The 25,451-nt window shown below is 43.7% G+C and overlaps 2 protein-coding genes across 2 annotated transcripts in view; both read right to left on the reverse strand.

Moving 5' to 3' along the window:
* gpc4 (glypican 4) overlaps positions 1-10,843 on the reverse strand; it is a 32,331-nt gene extending 21,488 nt beyond the window's left edge. Inside the window, exon 1 of the mRNA XM_082547828.1 lies at positions 10,022-10,843. Coding sequence (XP_082403954.1) covers positions 10,022-10,172 — 151 coding nt within the window. The 5' untranslated portion in view covers positions 10,173-10,843. The remainder of the gene's footprint in view (positions 1-10,021) is intronic.
* Positions 10,844-14,970: 4,127 nt separating this feature from the next.
* The window catches only part of gpc3 (glypican 3), a 325,636-nt gene continuing 315,155 nt past the window's right edge, over positions 14,971-25,451 (reverse strand). Inside the window, exon 8 of the mRNA XM_082547797.1 lies at positions 14,971-16,637. Coding sequence (XP_082403923.1) covers positions 16,462-16,637 — 176 coding nt within the window. The 3' untranslated portion in view covers positions 14,971-16,461. The remainder of the gene's footprint in view (positions 16,638-25,451) is intronic.

Here is a 25,451-nt window from a genome sequence, read left to right on the forward strand (position 1 = left end):
GAAATTAGATTATAGACAGAAAGGTCAGGCCTCCAACACAACTGCGAGTTTAGCCTCCAACCACGAGGGCGCTTGAAGCCATAATTCATATTAACATAGTTATGGGGAATTCATAGTTCAAACAGAAGTGGTTTGGTTCAGGATATGATTTAGCTTGGGGTACTTTCATAGTGTGCGCCGCACAAACTTTCTGCAACATGTTTTACTTTCTGAAAACCTCCCGTCCATAAATCAGCCCCGGTTCAGTGGGGTGACTGCTACTCAGCTCCGCTTAGCCAGCTGGTTTTTGACGCATCTGTGTCAAGTAATGCACAGAGAACAGATTCGTACATAAAAGAAAAGACAACACTAAACACTTGCAAGTAAATCAAGAAACGTTCCTTCCTACCATCACTCTGCTGGGAATCTTCCTCAACAACTGCACCATCTATCAGCACGCGTTGGATTCACGTTAACAACTGGTCTAATCTTTTAACCTTCCCCACATCTATCTCTCAGGTGATGCTGCCTTTGATGAGCCGCAGATTTGAAGTATTAGACCCATGGCTTCAACTACAGATTCCACCTTGCCGCTTTAGTCTTTCAGTGTTTGCGTGTACACGCGTGCGAGGAAATGTGACGCAGTTACAGCGAGAGAGAGCGAGACTGTTACGCTGAAGATTTGCAGAGACAAGCAGACAGAGTTTGCAGACAAATGGAGAGAACAAGTTACAGCACAGTGTGATTATCACAAGGGAAGAGCAAGAGGGGGGGGAGGAGGCACAAAAGACGTTCCTGGCTTGTCCCTATACACCAGCCCTCCATCTTTCCACTGACTCATGGCACACAAATGAAAACAGACTTTAAAGGAGAAGATGAAAAACACTCTTTACTTAACGCCAAGTGCTTTACCAGGGGACCCTGCGCAAACACTGTTGTGCTGTCAGAGAAATGGACTACCGTTAAGCTTGCAAATAGATGTGCTTCACACACAACGCATGAGAGCTATGCAGTAGAATATATGGAGAAAGCTTAAACCAGTTTGTGGCCTTTATGTGTGCCCTGTGCAAGTCGCAAAACCCAAATTAACACCCTGCCACTCAAAAAAATTCTAATTTTTCGAAACATACGAGGGCTCTTAAAAGACCTGACATGCAAACAATACATTTCATTGTTGGTAGTAAAACCCAACGAACCACTCCTAAGGACTGGGAGCTCTTTGACAATGTTTATAACAGACCTCAAAAAGCAGCTGAAGTCCACCAGATGTTGAGGCAGGACGGGGCCCGGCGAAGCCCCCCCAGGCAGAATGAGGTCAGGTACGAGATCACGTTTCTGGAAGCTCAAAGCTACAAGGGGGGGGGGGGCAACAAAGATTCTGATATACCTGTTGGGCCTTACGAAACTGGACACCCAACAGAGGCGTTGGGAAGAGAAGCACTCACTGCCGACTGTCAAAAGGAGCGGAAAGACTAAACCTTGGGGTACAATGCTTTAATGGTTCTCAGTCATGGATGGCTCAGTCTGTTCACGACGATGTGCACCGAATGGGTCGATAAATCAAAGCTACTTGCTGTTTCAGTCATTCACAATATTTCAACCACTGGCGCGCCGTCTCGCATTCCCACATAACGAGTAATTTTTCTGCCCACAAACCACACACTGACCAAATGATTTGCAGCCATCACTTAGCAAAGCATTCGATCCTTTTATGTGTACGTTTTTTATCACGCTCCTTTACCCGGCCTCAACCAGAAGAACATCTGCCGCTGTCTCCTTCATCTTTTCAAAACCTACTTTTATCGTGGTGCAAACTTATCAAGTTCACAAAGCTATGTCGAGCAGCCAAAAATCTGACTATTGCTTTTTTTGGGGGATGTTTACGCAAGAAAAACAAGAGAGCTTTTTGATCTCAAACAATATAATTTATATGAAAATAAATCCAAGAGTGAGCAGCGCACAAGGAGAGAGAATGGGTAAATATTAGGAAACCTATTAAGCTAACTGCAGTTTGGAAAGTTGAGCTAAGTGACTGACTGCCATGTCAGTGGGAGTCTTGATGCAGGCCTTGGGAGTAATTAGCAAGGATTACAGCTCCTCTGGCCTGCACCCAGCACTGGGGTTTCAGCCCAAACACCCAGGCAAGTCCCTGGCTTCGCTCCCTCACAGCTTTCCCCAACCGCACAGGCCTCTGGTGGTCACACAAATCCTAATGACGATCATGACTATCAAAACGGGGCATCAAGCCCGCTGGGGCTTCAGAGGAAATCAATTAACCTTGGTCGAGTTACACCTACATCTTAACCACACTCCACGCTACGTGGTGAGATGACTTGAGTGAGTGATTGGAGACACGATGCAACAGGCAAGGAGGTGGGGGGTGTCACACTCCACCCCTGCAGTTTGAGATCAGCGCTAGCGACCCTGTACCACACTCCTCACAGCTGGCCGGGTGTCACCAAGTGGTCAGCAAAACGGCAGCTCAAATATCAGGACAAAAAAAGTGGCAGAAGCAGCAGCTTAGAAGCCTGGAGTCAACTGGCAGAGACAGGCTGAGGTGGTGAGGGAGTAGCTGTGATAAAACAACCCAAAAGCATACAGAGCAGGTATTCAAGTGATCTGACAGCACACCAAAACTAGCCTAAAGTGCTTGTCTTGATACACAGACAACATTTTTGTGTGTTTCAGAGCAGATACTTCCTCAGCTTGTGGGTTTAAAAGCATCATTTCATGTCAAAGCCAAATTTTTAAACATATTTTCATACTGGGAGACGTCTTACTGGTGCCTCCCTAACCATCAGAAGCGTGTGCAAAGCTATAACAAGAAATGTGGCTTACTTTTGGCGTTCACATAATCAAACCCTTTCAGGTCAAGTGAACAACAGTGGTAAAAGGAGACTAGACAGGAGCTAGGTGGGCTGCAAGGCAGGAAAGTGCCAGTGAACCACTTCTGACTGAAGAAAAAGACTGACTGAAGAGAAAGAACAGGAAGGGGAGAAAAGGGAAAGACTAGCAGTGAAACAAAACCTCCCAGAGGAGCTGCAAAACAGCGAGCGGTGGGAGAAGAAAATGATCTGATGTGTCAGTCGGGAGAGAAGAGGCACAGTCGACTCTTTCGTTTTTTTTCTTTTTAAACAGCGAGCAAACAGGATGTGTTAACAAGGAGGGGGGTTTTTTTCTTTTTTTTTTTTTGGGGGGGGGGGGGGGGGGGGGGGTGTCATCTCTCTCAAATCAAAATACGGAAAACCGCAAGGCCAGATCAGGATTCCCCACAGTTTGCATGAGGGCAAGAGCCGCCAAATGATACAGTTGTGTTCAACTGTGGCCTGCAGTGCCAAAAATGTACTGTGAGGCGCTTGTTTAAAACCTTGTATTGTGCTTGACAGGCACGTGCACTCAGAGGGATTTACTAAGCGGAGCAGGCTAGATGTCGACTTGTACACGGCCTATATGGCCAACCGAGGATGATTCACATGCATCCAGTTGCCTCCCTGGATTCAATGAGCCTGTGTCACACATTCCCAACCACTCTCTGGCTCCCGTCTAGCCCACCACTTGTGGATATTCAAGTGGACTCGGGTACAAAACTGTCCTGTCAGTCAAATCTCTCCCTTTCTCTGCATGCCTCAGTCAGTCCCTCCAGTGCTCTCTTTGTTGCCGTGTGTTCCCAGCTCCGGGACTCCTGTGTGCAGGTCTTGGTGGTCCGGTGTGGAATGTGGTGAGGAGGGGGGAGGCAGGCCGGCCCAAAAAGGGGGTAATCAATTGTTCCCACACAGAGCATCCACCCCCCCACTGATCTGTCGCTCACTTGGCCATTTGGGGGTTGTGGGGACCAAAGCAAAGGATGCAAAGCGTTGGAATTAAGGACGTCGAGTCGACGCGCACACACACAGCTATTGAACTGATGCTACACTTGCAGCATACTAAATGAGCATAAGAGACAAACTTAACATTCCAGAGTTGTTGAAGGTGGTTCTTACCCAAAGACTAAAACAGGCCTGAATTCCCAAGATCCACGCAACAACAAAACCAGGTACTTTCGTCAGCACTCCCAAGCCGCTTCTGTGCTCAGCCTGAATATTTTTATACACTGTGATATGCTGATGTGCTTAGGAACGGGATACCATGAGAACCCCTGATCTCAGAGCTGCCACACCGCGATAGCAGGAAACTGATAAGAGCTGGCAGGCACCTGTAGCCACCCTCCCTTCCTCCTTTGGCCCCATCTGGGTGCTCAAACTCACAGCCGGGATAACACTTCCCCCCCAAACCCCTCACCGATTCACAAGACCTCATCCTCATGATATATAAACTCAATTATCCCCAAGGCGAGTCAAACAGTAAGGCAAAAGATGTTACAAATTCACTGCAGACAGCAATATTATGACTGCATTTGATCAGCAGCAACCAAAAGCTGCTGTCATGAACTTGAGCCCACATGATTTGGAACTCTTGTGTTCAGCATCAACGATTAGTCACAAATACAGAAGATCTTTACATCCTCATGCAACCAAATGAAGGCAACACACGTCAGTAATGAAGCCGGATGAATGCAATTCATTTTACAAATATTAGCCCTTAACTAAGCAGGGTTAATATTCGGGGGGGGGGGGGGGGGCAAAACAGCACACTTAACATAAGGTTTTTATTAGACTCACACCTAGATAGGTGTATAATGCATTTAAATTACTTTTTAGGCTCACCAAGTCTAGATCCAAGCAAGAATGTGGCTTTAAAGAGCTATAAGTGGTTCTTCGTAAATGCTATGAGTCAGACTTAGATGTGTGAATTTTCTGTTGGCTGTAACCACACCTATGGGTGGGCCTACAGACAGTTACTTGATTGGCACACCACCTGAATCCATCTGATCCCTCCATACCCGATTTAAAAATATATATAAATAAATAACTGAGACTTAAAAACATGTACTTCTCTAATGTACCATTCAGAAAAGAACAAATGAAGCATTTCACAGCAAATGCATCTTTCAAAGGATGCAGCCTGCAGTTCCATATGTGAGACCTGAAAGCCAAATAGCTATGTATTTATACGGCCTGCCTGAGCTTCTTCTGCCATGGGAGGAAAAACCTTTAATTAAGTAGACTACATTTCAATCAGTTGGGGACCTACAATATTCTCAAAGTAAACAAAAAAACATGTTGCCTCTGGGGGGGGAAGGGTCTGAAAATCTAACAAAGCAAAGATTAAGGATTAAAAAAAGAACATTAAGACAAACACCTCCTTCTTAGCTAATGATGCTAATGTAAACTTGCTGTGAGCCGCCTTGTCTTCACTCCCAGCCTGCAGAGCCTCAAACAAAACTTCGTGTTTCACATTTGTTTTAATGTTTCACATTTTGCAGCCATGCCACAGAATATTTGTTGCATAGCCAATTTTCTTTGAATTCGCCCTTCCCTGCGTCATTGCCAACTAGCATCCAGACCACAATATAAAATATGTGTTCTGATTTTTTAACAATGTTTTCTAACAATGTTTAGAAAAATCCAACTTCCTATGTCTTACATTTTAAAACCAATTAATTCATTAACTCAATGTCTTGTGTCCCTGTGGGACCCTTGATGTTGCATTCCTCCAACTCTTTGCCATGCAAGAGATGCAAGGTCGGTTTCTACAAGCATTTTTGATGTTTGGACTGGTAACACTTTGCTATGAGAAGTCAGGTTTGTTGACTTTTGGCAATGCACACTGTGACATGTGATTTTAACCATAGAAGACAAAAGTATAAGCAGGAACCTTTATTTTTTAGGGGGTGGGTGGGTGTTATATTTGACAGTGCCAACAAAACTTTTGCACTGACGTTTCCCACAGTTTCTTTTTCTTGGAAGCAATAACACTTTATAAAACTGTGGAAGTGATTCTTAATGACAACACTTGCCAGTTGGTTTTACGAGTCTGACCTTGAGACACTTGATGGGTTCGTTATTGGTTAATTATTACAAGCGCAAAATGCTGGGGCACTACTCTAGTGAGCAGAGCCACTCCAATATTGGTTGTTGCACCATAAAAACTTGCAGACCGTGTGTGTGCGCCACAGTTTCCTGCTCTTATCTTATCTGCAGAATGTCGCTGCAGCAGCACAACCTGCCATTTCCCCAAACTGTAATGATGTGGGGCGTGCTGCCACCAGCTAAGGGAGGGGGGTAGCCCTTACAATGTGAGACTGCAGAATGTCTCGAGCTTACTGAGAGGCCAACGCACTGAGGTCATGCACGCCTTAAGTTTCAGCCATAATGCACTGAGCTGATTATGAGCAGAGGATGTTCCGCGCACTGAAAGGAGGGAAAACGACCCTCCTTTCTTTGAACTCTGCTATTGTCTCATACCTGAAGCATGATATGAAGCCTGACAGCCAGAGTAAATCAAAACAGATTTACCCCCCCCACTCTTTTAAATGAAGCGTGAAGTCTGACCCTGCTTTGGGTAGCCTTTGACATGGCCCAAACCACTAAAGAGATGGTCCTGTTACAGCTTTGCAGGAAATGCTGTTAACAATTTATCACAGTATCAAATACAACTGTAAAGGGAACTAAACTATTATTAGCAGATATAGTCAGACAGCAAAACCACCATTTACATCCTGTGCGATTACCAGCATTATTTATCTGTCATCATTAAGGGAGTAAATCGAATTTATTTCCCATTTCAGTGAAGTATCCAACCACGGGACATAAACAAATCATCATCCATAAGACAGGAACCTTGGAAATGGGGCTTGAACTGTTTTCACGTGAGTGGTAAACGACTGATACTATGGGATCAGAAAGGAATTTACCGAGTGAGCCTGCTCTTCCTCTGCACCACTTAATTCTGTCTACAGCAAAGCAGGGTTTCCATTTCAGTTTTACGGCATTAAAACATCTTTACTGAATCTCAAGTCTGGCTTCAGCTCAGGCTGACAGTAATTTTAATGGCAACAAACATTCATATCTCCGTGCTGCCAACAATAACACAAGATACTTGCGGTTACAAAAGGCAAGTTTTGAATCCCACCAATAGAGATTGAAAATGTGACGTCACTCAGGGGTAAACCCGCAAAGAATTCTGGGAACTCGTGGCAAGAGGTACTAGCGCACGCAGGCTTTCAATTGAAATCAGTTACACAGCGATAAAAAGAAACAAAAAATGTCAAGAAGCTGTTGTATTATTAACTGCAATAGCCGGTCGCATGACAGCCACGGAAAGCCGACGGGTAAAGAGATCGGTTGTTATCGGATTACGTCGTTGAAGAGAAATTGTTCGAGCCATGTTTCCGAAGTAACAAAGAGGCGACGGGTGGCCTGGATTGCAGCCATTCAAAGACAAAATAGTAAATTGTCCTGACACAATATTGCGTTTCGCTTCGGTTATTGCCATGGTACACTGACAAAAACATATACTTTTATTCACAGGATAAAATAGTTGTTTTGTATCACTAATTGCCCAGTGCGATTACAGCATACAATATTATTGTCACTGCTACATTTCTGTGATGGGTACCAGAAATTATTTCTACTACTAATTAATTACCATTGAGCTCAAAGGTCCTATTAATAAACGGTTAACAAATGTGTATTTATGAAGACGATTTGTGAGACTGGTAAACTTATGATACGTACGATGGTCTTTACTTTCTACACGGTGCATTTCAAGGTCCTGCACCCATCCGTCGGTAAACTGTACCTGGGCTTGTTGCAGTGACCTGAAGTTACTAAACTTCACGAGTGTATGCACTCACTCCAAGAACCGTATGATTATAAATATGAGCGTGGTGAAGTTGGGCAGCACGCTAACGTATTTTGTCCCTCTGTGTGCTCGTAAGGATCTAACACTTTCACTGGTTTGATTTTTTTCCTCGTATCTTTTCTTTGACTTTTCATTAAGTCTGTCTTTGTACGGACCGGCATTGTTCTCCTTCGTTTTGTACATACCTTTTTGGGGGACAAAGAAAAGGCAAGAATTTATTGGAACCGAAGAATGGACGTTTGCGGTGCTGCAAATGCTTGCATTTGATGTAGGTACATGGATTGTTTTGCCACGAGTTACCGGCATGCAATGCGCGAAAGTCACGTGGTCTGTCAATCTCTATAAGACTCATATTCCACGAAACTGATTTGTGATGCACATATCGGAGGACGTAAACATTTCAAGAACTTGTCCTGTGACAACTGGCTGAGATTGTGCATCATTTTTAAAGCATGTCAACTTTGCCACACAGTAATAGTAAAACAGTTGCTTTATTCAGATTCAGTGTGGTGTGTGTGTGTGTGGGGGGGTCTCTATCATCTCAGTCTCTATCAGCGACAAAAAGCCGCTCATTGAGGTCAGCCCTGCCTAAAAACCCAGACATACACCAGCAAACTATTGTAAGGAAAAGCCACATGTGTGTATGTAGCACACAAACCTGGACAAGCTTTCATTCACATCCTTTCAAACCCAGGGATGCAAGACAATAAAATCTGACCGAGACAGACGTGTTGCGGTACTCCTAATGACATTTACTATCACAAAGACAGAAGCAAAAACCCCACACAAACCTTATTTAAAAAAGACTGAGACTTGTGTGAAACTTGGGATCAAATTTCTGTCTCTTTGACAGCTACACCCAACTCAAATTCTAATGAGCCATTGTGGCCCCAAAATAAAAAAGCTGATCTGAACATCCTCTTAGTATGCAAACGAGAACTCATAAAGGGCTTTATGATAATAAAGAGAACATATGCACATTGGCTCACGTAGTCAGATGGAATAATGCTGTGAGCACTTCGCCAAAAACAGTTATCCAAGTTGTAAAAATAGCTTTTCTGCTAATTAAGCTCTTTATGAGGGCCAAAACCTACATATGTATTTTTTTCCCAAGTGGGAAACAAGACCTAAGCTTCCCCCCAGATGACTTACTTCTATACTGTCATACACCATGCTGAAGCCACTCCAAAACTGGCAAACCTAACTTCACCAAATGTTGCGTATTTATTTTAAGTGCCATTAAAATTAAAAGGAAATGAGTGGCAGTGAGGGGTGGGTGAAAGTATGCAGGGCACATAGGAATTTCAACCCCCCAACCCCTCCCCTTGTTGCCCTCAAGGATTTACTGTAAACGCCCCCACCCCCCTCCTTCAAGGAAAGTTTCCATTGCTTGGGCTTATCTCATGATTAGCATCATTGATTTGCCTTTTTGCCTCTCTGATTATTAACATGTCTGCTTCCATTATTACTTAGCACTCTGCATCCTGTGACTGGTCTGGAGGTGGATTTGGGAGATAAACAAATAAAAAAAAATAATAATTCAGCCAAGCCTGGAGAGAAAGAAAAATCCATAAGCTCTTTTTTCCATAATGCAGAGGAATGCTTACTAAATCGCTGCCGGCGGCCTGTGCTTCACAGCCATGGGGGTCTCTACTGAGGAAGCTTGGAAATAAACATGGGCCTGGGTTCTTTCTGTGTGGAACAGAGCCTGTGTGTTGATTATAGCTCTTTATTGTTATGAATTACCTACAAGTATTTCCTAAATGATGACTCTGTTTACACACTGGAGCAGTGAAGTGTTGCCAGCAGCACTAAGCCAGAAGAATGCATTCCCAAATGTTTCATTGCTACTTAATAATTGAGGAAAAACACAGACCAAAAGAAAATGAAAAAAGCAGCATGTCAGTATGATTAACAACGCCTCTATATCAAATCTGGAATAAGCACTAAATGTCCATTTACAAAAGTGACCGTTTAATCATTTGCTGTAGAGGTTGTTATTTGTGGCAGTGTCAAAAAGCAGTTAGGTAGTTTTTGGCTAAAATGGAAAACATGGGTGTGATTAAAAGATGTCTAAATGTCAGGTTTGGATTGAAATATTGGAGTTAATTTCACAGATTTGAAGCTAAACTCTCTTCAAGCTAACTTTGCTAGCTTAAAAAGTTCTCTTAGCTAGGACCACCCGGAAACCTCTGCAAGACCCACCGGGGGTCCCCGCTCCCTACTTTAGAACCCATTGGGTTTTAAGGTTAAACTTGAGATATATTTGTATATACACATAAATAAAAATGGGTCTCACCGTTGACTCCTTTGCTGGGGACGTCGTTAACGTTGAAGCCTTTGGAGCTGTAGGCAGCACGAACTTCATTACAGTTGTTCAACTTTTGCTCCTCAGTCCCCGACACCACAGCCACCGTCCACACGACACACAGCGCCAACAAACTCTTCATTTTGGGCCAGGCGAAGACAGAAAAATAAGAAGCCTAACAGCGAAAACCGCAAAAATGTTAAAGTCGCTCAGGTGTGAGTGTGTGCACGGCTAGGACAAAGTTTCAGCGAGTCCACGGTCGAGTTTCCTCATGGAGACGCGCTGATTTCTTCGGCTCAACAGATACTTCATTCACAGCAGCAGAGGCCGGGAGAGCAGAAAAGACACCGAAAAAACACCATTCACGTCGGACGTTTCACAACTACAGGTACGTGGGTTAAGTGTCGAGTTCCAGACTCAAATGAAAAACACACAAAGACGCGACAAAACAACGGGGTTAAAACATGAAAAAACTTTTTTTTTCTTTGAGACTGAAAGCAACAATCACAGTCTCACTACTGCTTCAGAGTTTCGACGAAAAGTAAAAACCACGGGAGGAGAGCAGGCTGTGGAAAGTTATCGGGAAAAATTTGGGTTTCTTCAGTCTTCTTCTCTTTTCTTTTCCGAATCGGAGGAGGCCGAGGGTTTCAGTGGGAGAGGACGCTGGACCGCTTGCAGGTTGTACTGGGATCCAGATGCGAGCAGAAAAAGCCCTGGTGGACACCCAGGAGTGAGAGCAAGTTCCGGGGGACAAAGACCTGGAGATCAGGAACACCAGGGGTGGAGCAGGGGCTTCCAACCAACCCAGGAGCTCTCTCCCACTTTAATGTTTAGACTGGAGGAAGCCGCGCTTGAAAATCAGGACTGGAGCTGAGGGTGGAGCTACACGGTGGCATAACATGTGGGTATGACCTATTACTGGCCCACATGACATAAAGAAAAGACTCATTTAGATATGCAAAAGTGCTCAAAATCACAGATCTCTTTCACAGAAGATCCAAGTCTGACCTCTGCTTTGAGCAGGGATTTCTTATCAGTTTTTTTTCTTTTTTGCTGTTAGTGTTGAGATAAGAGTAGATAAAAGTCCTTGGAGTCAAACAGGCTTACACACACAGTCTTAACAGATATTAGTGACAATAAACCATTTTTATCTCTGTTTCTAGGCCACCCCAAGGACTTGAATGATAACCAGGACATTTTGTAACCACATCTTATCCAAGGTGGGGAAACAGAGACCAGTGTGAAGTCTTTTAAGTCTTCACCCAGATGCTTTTATTTGAGTCCAGTACATTAGAGTTTGTTTAAAATGGGTGGGTGAAACCGTGGCCAGTGTTTCTGTAACAAGGAGTCAAAAAAAATGACAGGGCCCGCTCCTTACACAAACACGATCAGGCTGTCCTGTGTTAGCAATGGGGCAGCTGTGCTTTGCACATCCAGCTGCCTGTCATATAGTGCTGTAAACAACAGTAAGCAGCTTGCTGGAAGCATGGTAGCAGGCTGTAGAGGTGGACTGAGATTGCACTCGCATCTAATGGGAGATGTATAAATCAGTGAAAAGCAGATGCTCACTGAGATGAAATGAGGAAGAATGCTTTTTTTGTTTAGATAAAAAGCTGCTGGACATGCTTGAAATGATGCGTCCTCCTGTCATGTTTTAGTTTTTTAAGCTGCACTTTGTTGGCGTCTGTCTGCTGGTGTTGTCATGCTGTTCTTTGCCTCTGACCTTTGTCCATCTCGCAACGCCGGCAAGAAAAGAGGAAAGAAAAAAACAATCTGAGTTTATTTAGGCAAGGCAAGGCAAGTTTATTTGTATAGCACAATTCAACAACAAGGTGATTCAAAGTGCTTTACAGAGACATTAGAAACAAGAACAAATAAAAAGCATGATTTAAAATTGATTAAAACAAGCAAATAAACTAACTAACTAATTAACAAACAAACAAACAAACAAACAAACAAAACAGTATATAAAATCAAAACAGATAAAATCAGAACAGTAGATAAAATCAGTAGTTAAATGTAAGTTTTGAAATTTAAGCTTAAAGTGTGGATTTGGTGCTTTATTCAAATGCAGCTGAGAACAGGTGAGTCTTCAACCTGGATTTAAATAAACTGAGTGTTTTAGCTGATCTGAGGCTTTCTGGGAGTTTGTTCCAGATATAAGGAGCATAAAAGCTGAATGCAGCTTCTCCGTGTCTGGTTCTGACTCTGGGAACTGATAAAAGACCGGATCCAGATGACCTGAGGGATCTGGATGGTTCATACTGGGTCAGGAGGTCATTGATGTATTTTGGTCCTAAACCATTCAGAGCTTTATAGGCCATTTAGCACTGAAAAGATTAAGCATGTGAAAAATTCAAAGTGTCAACCTCTTAAAACACCAGAACCGTCAAAAAAGGAGAAAAATAATTCAATTCACAATCAGAAGCTGCACTATTTGCTCATTTTCAGCAAGGATGAGGTGCACTACAGTCTTTTTTATGCCAAAAGTAGCATTGACAAGATTTTTGTACCCCCTGCATTTAAAAATGCCCGGACTTGTGCACATGTCCGTTGGTTTGGGGAGGGTGCGGGGGGGTTAGCGATCAGCAAAATGACATTCCTCCTTTTGTGTCCACATTCCTCAGGCGGCTCCACTCATTCTGTGTGACTGCGGCTGCTGCAGGGGAAGCCAGGGGCTGCTGAGGAGCAGGAGAAGGAGGAGGATGCTGGAGCTGTGTGTGCATGGGAGAGCGTGGGCCCAGCGCTCCTCTCAGCGGGCCAACAAAAGGTAAGAAAATGGTCCAGTGCCATGGTAATTAGACGTGAATGAGCTTTGAGCAACATGACATGTCTCGGGCCTTTCTCTGCAGCGAAGGAATTTCAACATCCAGCTTGGTAAAAATTGGACTGGACTTTGGGGGGTGGGCGGGGATGTGGCCGTGCACTTTTGAGCACCTGAATTACATTGTTATTTTAATTTATATGCAGTGTTTAATGACCCCTCTGGCTCGTGAAGGTACACAAGCCCGAACATCTTTGTGTGGCCATGAAAAAAGGGCTGAAATACATATTCATAGGGGAGTCAATCACTCAGGCAGAAAATGCAACAATTCCTAATAGTCAGCAATTCTCACTGTTCCTGCTGACTAACATCACATTGACCTTTCACTCTCATAATGCAGGCTGTTCCAACATTGCCCCAATATTACCCTAAGAAAACACATGGACTCTGCATCTCAATGGGCCTGTATGCCCATTCTCCAGCCTCATATTAGCATTCAGAGTATACTCCCCCCCCCTCCCCCTCCATCCTGGGCTAGCTGCTGCTCTCTCTGCAGCCAGCGTTTGCTCATCTCCTTATAATCAGCCTCCCGTTTACATCTTAAAAGCTGCAGCTCAGGAGAGAAAGGCACAGCTGGATAATAATGGCGTTTTTATCTAGCACTGCCGAGCAGAGGGTGTGTGAGTGTGAAAAGTTACAGCAGAGAATCGGGGACACAGAAATGGGATTTTGAAGTGCGTTTGCTGTGACAGGCGTGTTATCTGCGGAGCTGTGAGTGATTGGCCTTGTTAGGGAAGAAGACAGGCTTTAATAATGGAGACGAAACACAAACACTTGGGACTAATGAACCCTGGTTCACTGCTGGGTTGTGGATGAGTATAGCTACCTGGTTAAGTTAAGCTCAGGAGGTTAACAGACTGGGTCAATAGAGAGAAGCCCCACAGAGAGGGACAGCGAGGACAGTAGTTCATAATCTGCTGGGAGTGAAAAAATACAGATCCAAAGAAAAAACACATAATCCACGTGCTGCTTTAGGACTCAGAGCAACGAGTGCAGTCCAGAAACACATAAATTTCATGATTCATGACTCGCTTTGAAGTGGATCAGTAGCGAAAAGCACAGAAAGTAATATATATGCCTGGAACATTGTGTGTGCAATTTGTAATCGCAGCAGCGTGCCATCCATTTAATCCTTGTTTTTCATGGCATTTTAAGGATTATTCCATACCCAAAAAGCCAAATCTGTGAGTTGGAATCTTTCACTTCATGTTTTTGGGGTTGTTTTTCCACTTTCCTCCAACAACTTAGCATTGAGCTGTTGGTAGCTTTTAGTCCAAACATTTGCTCATTCTGCCATTACTCTCACGTAAAACAAGCCTGACAACCAAGTTAATCTGCAACTTAATTTTACTTAATTCATTCAGCCTGACACTACATCCATGTCAATCAGTTTATTCCTGGAAGGGGGTGTTTTCTTTTGCCTCAACTAATCACAAGTGAATGACTTTTGACCTGCCAACATAATGTTCAGTCAACAAAGAAGTCATGGGAGTGCTCGCCTGGAGCAGAAAGACACTTTTTAATGTTATTTGAGTTTATTAACAGTAGCAAACTAACATCCATCAAGTTCATCCATGCTTGTCCACACAGCAAGTGGTTCTTATATAGTGCTTTTCTACTCTACCTGACCACACCAAGCACTTTTTACATCTTGCTGCATTCTTTACCTATCTAACATTCACACACATTCATAGAAGCTAGAGTAGAACTGGAGGTTAGCATATTGTGACTGTGCAGACGGATGGAATAGCAAATCCATCAGATTCTTGGGTCTTAATGATAGAGCTGTGACACTAAAAAGTCTGCTAGCTTACACAGTCAGCATTTTTGCTAGCTCTACTTCTTATCCTTGTAGTAGCTCTATCCATTGTTCAAAGCACTTAAAGTGCCCACACATTCATTCAGCACTTTTTATACTAAACTAGTGTGTAGTACTTTTCCTGTTACACTCATACCACTGAAATATGCTTAGTGTTAGCAGCTAAGCATATTTCCACCCCCTTCGTGTCTTAAACTTCATTTCTTGCTTCATTGCTAAATGCTTAGCTGAATACGCTAATGCTAATTGTGATGCTAATATCTTAGCTTAAAAACACATTGCCACAGGCACAAAACATCAAAACAGATTGAGTTTATTTTACAATGTATTTTCCCCATCAACATTCAATTGAGAGAAAAACAAACACATCATTATTTCTTATGACTCCTAGGTGGGACACTGGCCAGGGGTCTTGTAACTGGCCATAGGAGACAAAAATCAGGTGGCGCTAGTCAAATAATTTAGGCCTGCACTTTGTTTAGGCATTCCACTGCCAGGACCCTGGTAGTCGGCATGCTCGATCGCTGATATGACTTAGCTGTACACCTGTGCTTTTCCTGACATGACAAGTCAAACAGTGGGCCATGGGCAGACTCAGCACTTGCAGCTGTGGAGTCAGCTGTGTGGTAGCAGCAGCACCATGTTAAAAAACCAAACAAATGAAACAATAAGAATCTCACTTTTGCTTTTAACCCAAAAAGCACAGAAAAAAAGATTAAATACAGAGGCCATCCTTGGAAATGTATGAGACCAGTGCAACATAACAAAATTAATGTACACGTTTTTATACATATTTATATTTCACATTAATGATCGCTTTATGCACAGTGCTAAAGAGTAAGCTAGAAACTGCAGCAAGGCTTCACAATCCGGCCAATAATTAGTCCAGAAAAAACCAAAATGCCAGTATTGTAAATAAACACGTTAATGTAAACATGTCACCAACACAGAGAAACATACACCTGTACAGTTATCAGGCTGACTTTGGAGACTTATATTCGAATGATAGCCCTTGGATCCTTTTTTTTAAATTATAGGGCTGTTACTGTTTCTAAAAAAAAGTGCACCAGCTTTACAAAACAGAGCAAACAGTGATGGTGGGCGTGTGAAGGAAGCAGTCGGTAATAATTTAGCTATCACTACGACATAAACAATCAGAGAGAAGGGTGAGTAGTAGCAGAGCATTTTAAGGAACAGTGCATGTTTAAATAAGTGATTCATTGCATCATTCGGGGGGAAGGAGCTCACTAAAACTGACCAGATAAAGTCCAGCCCTGGCAGGAGGTCATGCTCTGCCACGAAGGAAAATGACAGCAGCTGATTTCGTCTTCTTCCAGTTTGTACCTGCTGGGCTGTGACTCAGTACAGACTGAGCGGGAGCATTTATTTATTTATTTTTTTAAAAGGCCCGTTGTGTTCTAGGTCCTTTATATGTCTAAAAATGAGTCTCTCCATCACTTTGTTACATTACATAAGAAGTGAGTGTGAGAACAGAGGTTAGGCAACAGGACGCAAAAGTTGAAATAACCATTGTGGCAGCGGACCAGTGGGCAACTTTCTTATTTACACAATGGCGTCTAATGTGCTTTAATAGGTTTGTTAAGAACACAGGTTGAACAGGTTCTTGTTCAGACAGATAAAGAGAAATGTAGCATTTTCTGTTGTTCATGCGTCCTCTGCTGAGCCACTAAACTTTATATCAGGAACAAGAATTCCAAAAAAAGGTTTGTCACATTCCACACATTTTGTACTGAATCCTAGAGGGAAGAGGTGATGGGAATGCATGGGTCAGTGGGGATAGACCGGGAACAGACTGAGCATCAAGGAGAGGATTGGAACTAGGTAGCTCCTCCACAGTGGAGCCGCGAGTGAGGAGACGCCTCCCATCCCAGCTGTAGCCAAACGAGGGGTTAACAGCTGCTCCTGGAAGGTGAAGTCATCCATTGCCAGGTTATCAGAAAGGTCTAAGGAGGGAGACAGACGGAGTCAGAGACGGAGGAGATGGACAGAAGATAATGAAGGAAGGTGAAAGAATGAAAAATATGAGCGAAGCAGGAAAAAGAAGAGGCAATTAGAAATAAAGGCTGCCACAAAAGCTGAAAAACACATGTCTGTCATCTTTCTGCATGATGTCTGACACAGCTGTAAAAACAATGTTACATTGGGAGAAACCCAAGCTGCTCATATAACCAGATGTTGCATGTTATTGTTGTAAACACGTGCTGAATCATACAGACATAAATTTTGCTGATAGCAAGTGCTGAAATGTGGTGAGATGCTGAAAAACAAAAAATTAAAGTGAAAAACCACAAAAGCTGCCTAAGGTCATGTCGAAAACTTAATGTGAATCATCTGTCACAATTTAACTGACATTTTAGTTAAAACAAGACTACGGCAACAACCCTTCATATTGTTGTTCTTCATATATACTGGTATTTTCCCTCACAACCATCTCTAGGGTTTACTGTAAACAGTAAAAAGGAGATAACACCCAGTGAGCAGCAGCTCTCTGGGTGTTCTGGGTGTCAGAGGAGAATGAGCAGACTGCTTCAGGCTGATAGGAAGTCAACAGTAACTCAAATATCCACTTGTTACAACCAAGGTATGCAGAAGGGCATCTCTGAACACAGAACACATCACAACACTTCAAGCAGAAGACCACACTGGTCTCACTTTCCTGTCATTTCCTGACAGGAAAACGAGGCTACAATTTACACAGATTCACAAAAACCAAACGATGAAAGGTTGGAAAAATGTTGTCGGTCTGATGAATCTCGATTAATGCTGTGATATTTGGATGGTAGGGTCAGAATTTGGTGTAAAGGACATGAACACATGGATCCATCCTGCCGTGTATCAACTGTTTATGTCAGTATCAGTACTCAGTTAGGTTCAGTATTTTCTGTTGGATTCTTCCAGCAGGATAATGCACATCATAAAAATCAAGTAATCTCAAACCGGTCTGTTGAACATGACAGTTAGCTCACTGTATCCAAATGGCCTTCACAGTCACTAGATCTCAGTCCAATAGAGCATCTTTTGGATGTGGTGGAATGGGAGATTTGCATCATGGATGTGCAGCTTAAAAAATTCTGCAGCAATTGTGTGAGGCTACCATGTCAAGATGGACCAAAATATCTGCGGCATAGAGTTTGAGTTGCTAATTCAGCTGTTTCTGCTGCTTCACACTTGGCAGCAAACTGTACAAGTGCAAGGTTGAGATTATCCACTAATAAAGCCAACAGAACCACATCTGCAAAATGCAGAGACGAAATCCTGCAGCCACCAAAGTGGAGACCTTCCGCCTCAGGACTTGAGAAATCGTCAGTATATTACGCCTCGGGAGTGAAAACGGGCTGGTCATCCGTCTGTGCTTTCTCTATGGGAGGCGTGCCAATGGGATGGACACAATCCTCAGATCGTTCCTTCTGCTGACCAACTATCCCCAGTTGAAGTCAGCACCAGTGTTACTAATTCTAGCCAAAAGAATAAAAACATACTTTTCATCAAATAAATCTACAGTGATGTTTTTTTTCTCCCCTTTCTTCCAAAGGTAATTACTTATTATCTTCAAGGAAGTTGCATATTTCTACTTACTACATGTAAAAATGACTGAGTGCTTTACATGAGAAAAAAAGTTATATATAGCTTAAATATTCCTACCCAAAAAAGCAAAATGAGCCATCATCAGAAGCACATATGACAGTCATGTGAGTATAAAATGCATCTCAAAAATCTCATAAAATGGTTTAACTTTTACATGTTTACTAAATTTAATATATCCCAAAATTCTCTGCCACACAGAACAAACAATTGCTGTATTCAGACAGTCAATATTCAGTACTGTCAGAGAGAAATCACACAGATGAAGACACAGAATACAACCTGTAATTAGATTGTCTCATCAGTATCATGTGGCAACCAAATGAGCTGTAATGTTTTCCTCTCATCATTCTTCTTCTATGATTATGTTAATCTTTTGTCAAATGGTCTGCTCCCCCCCCCCCCCTTTTTTTTTTTTTTTTTTTTTTACAGATCGTGAAATGTTATTATTGTGTATCAGTTACCATTTTAACCATCTGATATGCCCTTTTGGTTGTTTTTTTTTTTTTTACAAAGGTATATTGAAATGTAATCTCTCCCGTTATTGAGTGCTGCTTTGTTTTTCATTCAGCTTTTTGTTCTGGAAATGCAAACTTTTGTTTCCAGTAAGCAGAAAAAGGTGGAAAGTTGTCACCTTTTCTTATTGCTGCATTAACTCTTTCATGCAGACTGTGCATTTTTTCCCTTGAAGATGCACTGTCATTGCCAAGTAGCAGTTTTGTGCTCAGCACTGTATATGAACGTAGTGCTGATGAGAGCACAGGAAGTATGGTTGCTATGTTGTTGCTATGAGAATTCATACACACACACACACACATATTATATATATATACGTATATACACACACATATATAAAGGAGAGAGTTGGCATATTTAGGAGAAAAACATTTGTGGAGATAAACTGGAATCTTTTTATTTATTTCATTATTTCTCATGTGAGATTAAAAATAAAATAATATAAAAAAAGAATATCTAGGTTCGTTTTGACCTTGAAAAAAGACTTTTTGTCCCTGCTGTTTTCTCAGTACCAGGGTGCCATCACAGGATTGTTGCCGCTGTATTTGTCATTGCTAAGCTAACCTGTATTCACATGTTTACTGGGGCAGAAACACATCTGTTAGCGGTTTAGCCTAGGAAATACCTGCTTACACACTTGAGCAACAATAAGTTACTGTGCTGTTATTGCTGTTAAATAAGTGATTAGGGTGAGGAAGTGATAGAAAGTATGCTATTAATTTTCATAATTTTTACAGGTCTGCAACCAAGCATAAATGTTTGAAAAAAAAAAAAGTTAAAAAAAGAACAGATAACGCACCAGTGGGCAGTCAAGTGAAAAAGCCATCTGAGCCAGCGGGGATCAGTGTTCATTAACTGATGGATCCGGCTTCTAAAACACATCTGATGTGGCTTGGACCTTGGAGTCCATCAGAATCAGCTAACGCTCAGGGTTTATTGTATCGCACATGCGCTGCGAGCGCACCAGGGATAATATGGAGAAAATTAGAGTTGTGCGAGGTTTATGCACTGTTTGCCTCTGGTGAAAGCTTCCATTTAAGGCATACTGTTATTTTTCACTTTCATCTCTCCCTCTGCAGCTACTGTAATGATGCCCTGAGGCAACGCAGGTAACTCATTTGCTCCAATGGGGCTGCTTGGGGCTTAGTGTCACTATTTTGTGGATGTGAGTCAGAGAAAGATAATCTCTTTTCCTATTTTTCTCCATCTGTTTTGCGTGCTGCAGTGACTCCTTGGCTACCTGCTGCTCTGATGTTGCTTACTGCTCTCTTGCTGCACTGCATCCACATCTGTTTCCCCCCTGACACCGAGCAGATCACCCTCCCTTTGTGTGAAATATTCTGTGTTACTTTGTCTGGCAAAAAGCTGTGAGAAAGGCTGAAATATAAAGGGTGAGCTATTAGGGAGGCCAGGAGGATATCAGTAATAAAGCAGCAGTACAGTTAGGAATGCGAGCTATGAGTTGAGCCGCCCTCTGTTAAACCAGACACAAACACACACACATGTGCGCAGGTGGACTTCTGACATAGCTTCCTCCCACACACTCCTGATGGTTGTGCATACATTCTCATCCTGACACACACTCATACCGCACGGTCACATCTGAGCTCCTAAAAATAACACATTGCTCCTAATTGAATTAGCTGTCTCATCTGATCTGTGTACTGTTCCCCCTCACGGCAGCGATCCAGCAGGAGGAAGTGGCTGATCTGAGCCGCTGTGTGATCACAGGGAGCAGTCAGGAATCTGATGAAAGCTTCGCCCTGCTTTACTTGAGTAAAAACACAACAAACCGCCTAACTGTGTAGCGCCTCAGGCTCCTACACACTCAGGCACCATCTTGAACAGAGAAATACACTCCAGTTCAAGCATAAAAACGACTCCTAACTCAGCAGACAACTTACAAATAACCCGTTTCAAACTGCACCTTTAGCCACTTCGTTATTAGCAGCCTGTGGCAAAATCTTTTTTTTTTTTTTTACATCAACAAGGTGATTCCCAAAGAGCTATTAGCTGACACCTTGGCATATCTTGACATTACGCACTTTGTGTCCTGAAGGAAATGAGAAGAAACCCTGACTAAGAGAGTCCTGGCTGTGTTGAAGAATAAACTTTCAAGCTCATTAGAATTGAATAAACTCTGTTGGCGCTTTACATATAGTCTACTTCCATGTATGTTTGCACACTTCCTATTGTTCTAGCAAAATGCAAAGAAATGAGTGGCTCAAGATTTTTGCACAGCACTGTAAATGCACTCCAGAGCTTCGAAATGCATCTCCTACAAATTTCTTTGCCGTTACGACATCATTTGAATGGCGGCCAGGGGACAATTGACTTTTTTTCCTCCTCCTGTGTCCTCTGACATGGCAGTGGGCAGGCATTCTCTGGGGCTCTGAAAGAACGATTTGTCACTGTCGACAGCGGCGCACTGTACTGCCGAGCCAATTAAGCTCAAGGTGCAATTTGATACAGCTTTTATATACACTGTGGGTAAGAGGGAGGGCAGGGTCTCGGGCGGGGTCTCGGGCGGGGGATGTGGGGGCCGTTTGCATGCGCGTTTGCATTTGTGGAGTTGTGCGGGGATGATTGAGTGGGGTGTGTGCGCACGCCCGTCCCTATGTGTGGTTGTGAAAAAGCTGGAGACAAAGTGGGAGAGCATTGTGTTGGTGTTGCTTTACAGCGGCAATAATGCGAGTGAAAAAAAGGGAAAAATCTCAGGCTCTGAAAAAAATCCCTAAAGCCAGGGAGGGAGGGGAGAGAGAGGGCCTTTTCTTGCTAGTTTAAACACTTTGACATGAGCAGCACCACAGAGGGGCCTTGTTCTGCAGGATTTAAAAACAACCCAACGGGGACTGAACACTATGCAAACTTAGATCCCTTACACTCCTGCGCAGGGCTGGGACTAATAATATCCTGGTATAATTAGTGATGAACACCTGTGCCTGTGTGCAGCAAGTAAGTGAAAGTGACTGAGAGGAGAACACAGACACAAGTAATCCAGATTCTTTTCCCCCTTTTGAGGAGGAACCTGGACAGCGGACAGACAGGGACAATTAGGCAAATAGATGAATAACTCCTGGATATAAATAGAGCCACAGTCCAGACTGTGATTAATGTGACCAATGTGGGCCCTGGTGGCTTTCGGCAGAACACAGCCCCCCTCCTGCTCATCCATTCAGAGCCTCTGCAAAAAGACGCCACCTTGCTAGCGTACCCCTGCTACCTTTATCGTGGCCTTATGAGCTTGAGTTACGACCCAGGGGAGAGGTCAACAGTCCAACCATTGATTGGTAACGGTAAAGGCTCTGGGCTGCGAAGCAAGCACGGTAGTCACATGCAAGTTAACAAACGAGGTCGCATTCAGGGTTTAGCTTTATGTTTTCTTTAGTGACCGGTCCCTGGGAGGACAGACCAATATATCCAGGCGCTGCAGTATTTTAGCGTGGGAGCGGATGTTTGTTTGGATTCTCCTCACAGGTCAAACGGTGGCTGCAGTGTGTGTGTGTGCGTGCATGTGCATTAAGTGTGTCTGTTGTCTCTGTCTGTGCAAAAGGAGGACAGGGGGAAGACAGAGAAGGAGGGGAGTCTGGAGCGTTGTTTTCAGCAGCGCTCGGTGCCCGAGGCTCGTCCTTTACGCTTTGCAGTTGTCACAACAAGCAAACTATGTAGAAAAATTGCAACGGCGAGCAGAGAGAGACGCATTTCCCAGCACAGGTGAAGAGTACAGGTTGGAGAAAAAATAAATAAATCACACGAAATGCTGTCTGTAAAAACGTTTTCTTAATTTAACTCATCTTAACGGAGTGGGTGCACACCAGTGGCTGAAGCGTTACTGTGAGAGTGTGTGCCTTCATGGTGCAGTACAGTTTATTCAGTACATGTGTGCTATGCACAAAGGCCTTTTTTGGTCAGATAAGTATGTGGAATGTTAAGTCTCCAAACACAGGTGCTTCTTATGAAATGGAGGAGATGGTTTAGATTGCTGCTACATTGGCAGACGATGTGTGCGCATAACACATCTAAGCTGCTCAAATTTGATCTGGGTTTTGAAGATTCAACAGATTAAGTGATATTTTGGTTTCCAAGATAAAGCAAATATTTTATCCCTTGTCCCATTGCAGCAGAGCAAACTACTCGCTTGGATATTAAACTCAGCAAATTTAGAAATTGAATGGCCAGCATGTATATATGTATGTGTGTGTGTGTGTGTGTGTGTGTGTGTGTGTGTGTGTGTGTATAGTCTTCTTTCAGTAGCCGCCCTTACAGCTGCAAAGACATGGGTTCTATAAAAACATAATAGGAGCTGCTCATTCGTTTGGCTTATCTGGAAGAGATTAACTGATAAGACAGTGCACTGTGATTATCGGCTCCTTGGTCACATTCTCAAACTCCGACACTTGGCCAGGGCGCTGAGTCCTGGGACACTGCTTGACTGAGAGCCGGGAGTGAAATGAGGGAGCGGTCCGGGATGCCTCTGTCGATGGGCTGGGAATGTGACCGTCTGCCTCCACACCCACAGGCCGACCACAGGGGCGCTCGGAGAGGCTGGGAATGTCGGGCCAAGAAAAACGGGACGCCCAGAGGCGGCCCTGGCGCTGGCCTTTGCAACGGCGCTGCTCTCTGAGCTACTCCGGCCTCCCAACTTCCACAACTCTGTTATTCTAGACAGAGGGACCCTCCCACACAAAGGGCAAGAGAGCAAGACAGAGAGACACGATGCCAAAGAGGGCCGGGGACATGAAAACACAGATGATGGCGTTTTAATTGCTTTTGAAAAACAAAGGTGCACAATTGATTAAAAAATGCGAGAAGACGTTGCTTGAGTGAATCTGCAAAAGTTCCCCGTTGCTCCGATGGGAGAGGAATACACCCTCCTGTTGACCGGGGAAAACCGACCCATCACAGGCACTCTCTCAACTGCGGCTTGTGGAACAAATGCAAGTCAACAGTTATTAATTAACATGGTCAACGAAGGGCGGTGCTGTCACCGAGGGAATGACCAGCATGCTGCACCCATTACCCTCTCCCCTGCACCATCCAAATTAAATTTACTCCAGTGTATTTATAGTCTCCGCCTCCCGAAGCAGCTAATATGATCACAGAAAGGAGTAAAAGACCTAGCTTGAATAGAAATAAAAGCTTTGAGCAGGGACGTAAATTTTAACCGAGAATTCCTTGCAGTGCTGACGCTGCGAGGGCGGAAAGTGTGCGCACTAGCGAGAGAGGTAAAAACCATAACAAATCAAACATACAAAGAGTTGTCTGTGAAGGTTCTCAGTCATCCAGGTCATCGTAGTCAAAGGAGCTTGCAAAGAAAAGCGTCTGGACTTCTTTAAGTTGCTTGAAGACGTTTCACCTCTCATCCGAGACTTTCCACCATTTGACCTTAGAACTGAAGAAGCTTCTCGGATGAGAGGTGAAACGTCTTCAAGCAACTTAAAGAAGTCCAGACGCTTTTCTTTGCAAGCTCCTTTGAATACAAAGAGTTGATTCTGTACTCAGGGCGAAGAGCTCATTCAGGGCAGGGGGGGGGAGCGCTTCTGTGTACAGAGAAGGGCTGTGAACCCTCTAAGAGGTCAGTCCTGAGGCGGGGTCAGAGGTTGGCAGGGTGCACCGTTTGAGACTGCTTCTGAAAAGACTGGACAATGGCAGTTCTTATTGGAACAAGCGAGAGACTGGCATAGAACGACAGAGACACGAGAGAGAGAATCAAGTTAGTGGGTAGCTGATGGGTCAGCATTTGACCCAAGGGGCATCCTGGGCCTCGTCCTGGTCAAGCTGCCTCCAACAAGCACATTTTTTGGATTCTGTCTTTATCTTCTTATAATAAAGGAAGCCGACAAAAACATGTTTACATTCTTTTCCTGAGTCCGGCAATCAGTAATGGAAATGGTGCTGGTAGATTCTGATATGTTTGTTGTTTAGATGTCCTCACTGACTAACCAGCCGAATTGTCCCCACATTCCTGTCATAGAAAAAAGCCAGACTACAAATACAGCCAGGAGTGACAACTTGGCTGGTCTGACTGCACACACAGAGAGCTCCTGCAGCGCAGTTTCACTATCTGTCTGAGCCCTTTTTAGTGGTTAGCCTGCGGTTTCCTGCAGCAGCTCCGAGTGTAGTGACAGCAGGACTGTTCACTGTGTCGTCGAGTTACTTTCACGAACAGCCTGGAAGGAGAGAGTGAGAGCAGGCCAGAGGGAGGGGAATGGATGGAGGGAAAATTTAAAAAACGCAGGTGAGATTAGAGGGTTAACGTGTGAATTGCAAACCTCCCAAACTCTCAGCCGAGCTTTTAAGACATTCCCCACAAAATGGCTTCTGTGTGTCACTGTGGCGGCGAGCAGCAGAGCTGCGGACCTCGAGAATGGTCCCGCTGTGTGCAGAGTGTTTGTGGACTGTGGCTGAGCTGATGGACACGACCCAGGAACAGGCCTGGAATCAATTTAGTGCGTCCAGAAAGTGCCTGTGAATGTAAATAAAGCTCTTGAGCAAACAAACGCTTTTCCAAGAGGCACACACAAACACGGAGAAATGCAAAAGGCCTACAAAATGAATCAAATGCTGGTGGGCCCCCTTCAAGTACATGATGAGAACCCAGCTCTGAGCCCTTGTATCCACATAAATTAAAACCAGGACTCTTCTTCCTGCCTTCTGGC

This window comes from Aulonocara stuartgranti (assembly GCF_965226115.1).
Source record: "Aulonocara stuartgranti genome assembly, chromosome: 2".
Lineage (NCBI taxonomy): Eukaryota > Metazoa > Chordata > Actinopteri > Cichliformes > Cichlidae > Aulonocara > Aulonocara stuartgranti.